The sequence below is a fragment of the Colossoma macropomum genome, unplaced genomic scaffold (genome assembly GCF_904425465.1).
Source record: "Colossoma macropomum unplaced genomic scaffold, Colossoma_macropomum, whole genome shotgun sequence".
Lineage (NCBI taxonomy): Eukaryota > Metazoa > Chordata > Actinopteri > Characiformes > Serrasalmidae > Colossoma > Colossoma macropomum.
Genome location: NW_023495950.1, coordinates 390,001 through 397,080, shown reverse-complemented (window position 1 = coordinate 397,080; position 7,080 = coordinate 390,001). Strand labels below are relative to the sequence as shown.

Genomic DNA, 7,080 nt, shown 5'->3' with positions numbered 1-7,080 from the left:
CTTAGAAAATAATTAGCTTAATTATTGTGTATAATAATCAAGCAAATAAATAAAACAAGTCTTTACATCATCGAGTAATTTGAAAAAACTGTCTTTCCCCAAGTTTATTTCATAAATTTAAAAACAAAACTGTCATTACTGACCATCCTCATTAAATATGAGGCACACTGTTTTGTTGTAGAGATGCTGAATGACCAGGACTGGGGGACTCCTAACAATTACAGAGGTAATGTACACACTGTCTCTTGGCTGTAAACCAGAACTGCATGTAAAATAATCATTATTATTATGATTTTAGCTGAGACATGTTGTGACCAGCACACTGTTTCAAAGAATGGGGATGACCGGTGATCAACCTCATCATGTAGAGGTAAGACGTTAATTACAGACAATTTAATTACATGACTGCTATTCATCATATTGTTTTTTTATTTGTTTGTTGGTTTTTTTTATGGATATTTCTAGCAATACATCTCGGCTCCACTGCTAGTCCTCACCAGTTATGCTTTAAGGCTGTTTCACTATTCTTCAAGCTTGAGTGAATTTCCTTGGTTAAGCTCATTAACTGCAGATGGGTCTAGTGGACTCTAAGCTTCTGGACTTGAACGTGGCTGATAAAGTTGTTTACAAGTAAAATGGATTTTAATCAAATTTGAGGTAAACAAAGCAAATCCATTTGTGTTACATTTTTCATGCATAAATGGTATCAGTGATAAATGCATTAACATGGATAACATTCCTGTTCATTGCTCAACTTTTTCTGCAAATAAACGCCTTGTGTTTGAGGCCCTTTAAGCAGTGATGGTAGCAGGAACAGCTACAGTAACTTTGAAAGAAAAACTGTGTTGTTCTCTACATGTGCAAATTGAGTCTCTGCTTCTCTTTGCTGAAGTTTTTTTTCTGTTACATCAGAAACATAATTTTAACCATAAATGACAAAATGTGACGTGAACACAAGTTAATTGAACTCTTTATTGTGTTTTAAATGTGTATTTCATTTACTTACATTAGAGATGCATGAACACCGATACTGGTATCGGGTATATTTGCCCCATACCGTGTTCATTTACTCGTACTCGTAATCGCAAACGAGGCTCCGATACCAACATCCGATACCTTGTGCCGAGTGCAGGTCAGCTACGTTACTAATGAGAAGACAACTCAAAATGTCGATCTGGAATTATTTCACAATCAGTGATGGCAACCCAAGCAAAGCAGACTACAAACTGTGCTCTATGAAAATATCAAGAGGAGGTACTTCTGCATCTTCCGACAACACAAGTCACCTGATGAACCATCTTAAAATGAAACACGAAACTCAGCACGAGGAGTTCGCAGCTAACAGACCACGCCATCAACCAACACTGCAGCAAACGCCAGCTAGACGAGATCCAATGTCTACACACAACCCTAGACCTGTGAACATGACAGAAGCTCCTACCCAGTATACTGTTCTTGATGATCAACCATTTTCGATTATCGACAACCAGGGATTCCGGCGCCTTCTTGGTGTGTTAGAGCCCAAGCCCGAAATCCCCAGCCGTTATCATGTAACGGAAACTGTCTTACCAAAGATGCACGACACGGTGCAAAAGCATATCAAGAGCTTGTTGCAGGACATTACAGCCTTAAGCTTTACTACGGCCTTCTGGAGCAGCAGCTGCCCAGTGTCTCTCATTAGCCTAACTGCACAGTGGATGGCCGATGGTTTCATTCTCCAGCGAGCTGTACTGCACGCAGAACAGTTCCGTGGGTCCCACACAGGCCGAGCCACAGCAAGCACATCTGAGGAAATGCTCAAGACTTGGGAAATTCCTACAAGTTCTGCCCATGTCGTGACGCGCGACAATGCTAAAAACACGATAAAGGCGATGGATGATGCTGGACTGCCTAGCTTTCCATGCACTGCACACACTTCAGCTGGCAGTAAACGAGGGTCTGCTTGCTCAGCGGAGCGTCGCTGACGCTGTGGCAGTCGGACGGAAAGTTGTTGGGCATTTCAAACATTCTACTTTGTCGTATTCCCGCTTGGAAGACATTCAGTTGCAGCTCAACCAGCCCATTAAACGTCTCCAACAAGACGTGAAAACACGGTGGAACAGCACGTTCTGTACGCTACAGTCCCTCACTGAACAAAAACGGGCTCTCGGAATATTTGGGTCAGAACATGAGCTCCCCGACAGCCTCAGCCTTAATCAGTGGAACCTACTAGAGAAGGCAGTGACACTTTTGGCGCCATTCGAAGAGTTGACTCGACAGGTGAGCTCCTCTGATGCATCAGCCTCTGATGTGATTCCCGCTATCACCGTATTACAGAGACTGCTGTCCAAAGAAGCCGATGAGGAGCCGGGGATCAACACAATGAAGCGCACTTTACTGACAGCTGTACAGAAACGATTTGCTGACGTGGAGCAAATCCAACTCTTCTCCACCGCAACGCTTCTCGATCCAAGGTAACTAATGTGTGCGCACCTCATGTTGCTAATTTATTGGGGGTGTAATGCGGGAAAAGGCTAAAATAAAAGATGGACAGCTCCAGAGATGAACGATAAGGTTTTCTATTCTATTCTAAAATATCAAATAACAAATTGATTAATTTATACTGTGTCTATAATTCATTTACATTTTATTCTCTCGACTACACTTCAACCCTCTAAGGTCGGTGCTTCTGCGTGCGTGATGATGTCGCCAAAACATTCAACAAACTCTCATAACTACTGCTTTTCATGTAGTCATCAGAAGCTGACCTTTTATTATTCGTTAGATTATTATTTTTCAAATATTTACATTACTGAGTTTTTTTTCTCCTCGCTTATCTGGGTTTTATTTTTTAGATTTAACATAAACGCGCATGCTCGCTAAAAACGTGATCTCTTGATACAAATCAAAAGTAAAATATATTTCTATATGTGTGTCTGTATTCTTCACCATTGCTTCTTCACCGTTTGATGCATTTTGCTATTTATTTGGACACCTATAAGATGTACATTTTCAGCAACATAGCCTATGTTCTCTTTTAGATATAAGGACCGTTTCTTCTCAAGCTCCAGCACTGCTGAGAATGCCAAGGAGAAAGTGATGCAGGAGCTGCAGAAAATATCTGGCAGAGACAGGCCAACAGGAGAATGAGGAACCATCTGTCAAAAGGCCAAGGAAGGACCAGTGCAGCAGTCTGGACAGTGTGTTTGATGGAATCGCTGATGAGCATGCTTCAATGTTCCACGGGCTGCTGCCATACAATTGGAAACATACCTTGGAGAGAAGACCATTTCTCGTTCAGAGAAACCGCTCCAGTACTGGGCGGTTAACAAAGTGCGATTCCCAACTTTGTCCCAAATGTCAAGAAGATACCTGTCAGCCCCATGCAGTAGTGTGGGAAGTGAGCAATTCTTTAGCTCAGTGGCCCACATTGTCACTGAAAGCAGAAACAGGCTCACAGCTAAACATGCAGAGATGCTTCTTTTCCTGAAGAGGAACCTGCCACTTACGGTTCCAAAAAAGATTGGCTTTTACAGCCTGGTCTTTATGGTCTTATCAGTGTAGCTCTCTGAAACATGATGTTATACATAGTATAGATCGGCACTCTTAAGCTCCATTTGGCTTCAAATGTGATGGTGTAAAATATCATCATATATCTCCTCCAGCCATTAACTGGTGGGATGAAACAGTTAGCACTGAAACACTGCAGGCTTTGTCTGGATTGTCTAGTCTAGCTGTTAAAGCTGCTGTTGTAGCCTTTGTAATGTAAGGTCTATAAGCCTTTTTTGGTGAAATGTGGTTCATCTTTTACAGACTTTGTTACAGAAAGCAGTAAAAATACTGAAAAATGAGTTCTGTGTTGACATGGGTGATAAATGTTTGTGTAGGTAAATCTAAACTAAAAAGTTCATGTTAAATAAATTCTAGGTAAATTCACTGTTCAGTGTTGGTTTTGTGTTGATTTCAAAAAGTTTCATTGCACTATTTTACATTAATAACTACACTATTACATAATGCTCCTGATTGCTTAATTCTATGTAAGTATCGGTATCGGCAAGTACAAAAATACACATACTTGTACTCGGTCGGAAAAAAATGGTATTTATGCATCCCTACTTTACATAATACTTTAAAGACACTTGTACTTAGTTTGTACATGTAATCCAGTATGTAGACACTGTGGACGACTGCAGTACACAGTGTTCTTTCTTTTCAAACAGTAAGTGATGTTGAGCCCCTCTATAAAGTAAGAAAGCCACATGCTTGACTCTGCCGTACGATCATGATTACAATATTATGCAACACAGGACAGTAAATGTGATATAATTTTGCCTGTTTATAGAGAAGGTTTGTAAACAGCCTACTTCAAGATATACTGTACAAACTGGGAACTGGGGAAAGCCTGGATTTACCAGAGGGAAGATGTCTTTTATTCTGAAATCTGTACATCAGCCATCATATCTGCAATAGTAAATACTGTTCTAAAGTTGTTGTGTGTTGCAGAGATGATTCATGAACCACCAGGAGTTTTAGAGGTGGGGCCAGTTCCAGGGAGTTTGGAAAACTGGGGACCCTCTTCATCTTACATGGGTGATTCTTGTGCCACAAAGAACCTCAATTAAGTTTTGGTTTGTGGTGATCTGCAGAAAACCAGGGCCAGACAGATTGTCAAAAACATTCTATTACTTTAAAGGTTCTAATTGTGTATTTACTGGTAGCACCTGAAACGTGATTCAATATTGCCGTTGATTTAATAGTTTATTTTAATTTTTTTAAACATACTGGTTGCACATAGGCTGTTAACAGTGCTAGTGAGGCTATTATGTGTTACTGTTGTTTTTCCTTTATGTCACTGAAGATGAAAAAGAGTTACAAGAGTTACTTATTATACAAACAGTTCATATATTAACAACAATCCTTCTGCAACTAGAGAGCCAGAATTAGCTGATGATAGGCTTCCCAGTGTGTTTTTGATTTGTATGTAATTTATACTGCAGTACAATCTCTTGCCTCTTTTTAAGGAATGCAATTTTTATTCTGTTATTGTGACTATTTTAATATGACACTAATAATCCAAATTCTATTTTAAATGTGTCCAATAACCACACTTTATATACCCCTTCTAAAAAATAAACAGTAGCACTTTACTTTACAGATCGTTAATAAGTGGGTAATGTTATGGTAGTATCATGGGAACAAGTTGTATTTATCCATAAATTAAATGTCAATTTCATAGTTGTTATGAAATAATAAAATAGTAATTGTAGCGGTAACAAGTCAGTAATAAAATGGTAAAATCATGGTAACAAGTTGTACTTAGCAAAATATTACTTGCATACTTTCCAGTTCATAAGGAATAATAAGCTGGTGTTTATAATGATAACAAATTTGTAATAAGATGGTAAAATAAAGGTAACAAGTTGTATTCACCTAAAAATTACATGCTTATTTTCTGGTTGTTAAGAAATAATAGATGAGTAATTGTAGTAGTAACAAATGAATAATAAAATGAGTAAATAACTGTAACAAGTTGTATTTACCTAAAAATGACATGTACATTTGTTAGTCATTAAAAAATAAGAAGTTGAGTCATTGTAGCGGTGGTCAGTAATAAAATAGTAAAATAATGGTAACAAGTTGTACTTAAAGTCAGTAACTTCAAAATTAGTTGATAATAAAGTGGAAAAATAATGGTAACAAACTTTAATTGCCCATCAATTAAAAGGGCAATAATATTATTATTAGCCCCAAAACAAAGCAGTAGTTTTGCTGAAATGATGTGGTTTTAGTGCTGTAAAATACTAATTCTCTTGTTTCTACTTTGTTTCTTACCTGTTATGTCTTTAAGTGGTCAGGGCCAGTATGATGTCACAGGCTGTAATTACAGTGAAACTAAATGGTGTCGGAGCTGTAAAATGCAAAAATGCTTCTTTCCATCTTTTTTCCCACTTAATACATCTCACATCATGTAATAACATCAGCTCTGCAAAACAGTCTGGGTAACTGCACTGAAACAATGACTAAATTACTTCATTATAATCTCTCATGGTTGTTCTAATACTTTACATACAGGCCCACCTATAGACAAGTGTACTTACACAGGAATAGATGAGGTAAATGTACTGAGATTACACAGAATAATGTTCCCTTTGTGTTACCTTTTAACAAAATACAGTTACTATAAAGCACAGATCTGACAAAATGCTCAGAAATGAGTTCACTGATGGAGAAAACTCACAACCACACCACGCATATCTTTGTACAACCTCTTTATCTTTCCTTGAAGATTTAAAATGGGACACCAGTAAATCAGAAAAAAGCACATTTTTTATCTTTGGAGTTTGGAGAAAGATATCCAATATTAACATCATTTTTGGACATAATGACAAAGAAAGGGGGAAATAACAAAATAAAGGCAATCATCCCATTCAGTAAAATAAGGGCAAACACCCTGTATGGTCAAACAGCCTCCCTGGAAAAAGAGGGCAAACACCCTATGAAGCTAAATAAGGGCAAACAGTCTTTTGGAAAAAAGGGCACAACACCCTCTAAGGCTAAGAAGTGCAAACACGCTGTATAATCACACAGTCTCCCTGGAAAAAAGGGCGAACATCCTCCACATACCTGGCTAACATTTACCTTTTGGCTTTGTAAGCTACAGGTAGCAGTTCTGCATTAGCTTTCATCTGTTTTATTTTTCCTGTAGCTGTGGCTCATTATCAAAGAAAGCCTTGCATTCTTTAGCTTAGGACATTAGTTGGGAGCCAGAGAATTTTGGGATGCGGGCTTCTTCTTCTGTGGCAGCAATGTAGACTTCAGCAATGACTGCTGTCATGGCGATGATGTTGCGGTCCACATCGTGACGCTCACAGCTTCTGGTGACACTATGTGTTTTCTTAAATGTTTTCAGCGCTGCCCAATAACCGTTCACCACATCTTCTGGAGTTTTCACTACAGAGACACAAATAAAGAATTAAGTAATTACGTCTGCCACTAAACATAAGCAGTGGGCTTCACTCACCAATCTCTTCCTAAGTTTGTTCTTAAATGTTTATTATTTCCAAATAAGAAAACATTAGTGAATGTCAGAATCTTCATGAA

The 7,080-nt window shown here is 38.4% G+C and overlaps 1 protein-coding gene across 2 annotated transcripts; it reads left to right on the top strand.

Annotated features, from left to right (window-relative positions):
* Positions 1-1,847: 1,847 nt before the first annotated feature.
* LOC118803730 (zinc finger BED domain-containing protein 4-like) lies at positions 1,848-4,561 on the top strand. Of its 2 annotated transcripts, XR_005006918.1 has the most exons (3): positions 1,848-2,453; positions 3,021-3,320; positions 3,351-4,561. XR_005006918.1 is itself a non-coding variant. In XM_036564220.1 (2 exons), the coding sequence occupies exons 1-2, from the start codon at positions 1,876-1,878 to the stop codon at positions 3,127-3,129; spliced, it is 687 nt and encodes a 228-aa protein (XP_036420113.1). In that variant the 5' UTR covers positions 1,848-1,875; the 3' UTR covers positions 3,130-4,561. The 2 variants fall into 2 exon arrangements, 1 of the variants encoding a protein (XP_036420113.1); XM_036564220.1 differs by having other exon boundaries at positions 3,021-4,561.
* Positions 4,562-7,080: the final 2,519 nt, after the last annotated feature.

Excerpts from the sequence above, each read along its gene's own strand:
- LOC118803730 (XM_036564220.1), top strand. The coding sequence starts at position 1,876 with ATGATGCTGGACTGCCTAGCTTTCCATGCACTGCACACACTTCAGCTG. Across the intron at positions 2,454-3,020 it reads GCAACGCTTCTCGATCCAAG|ATATAAGGACCGTTTCTTCT; the intron begins GTAACTAATGTG and ends GTTCTCTTTTAG.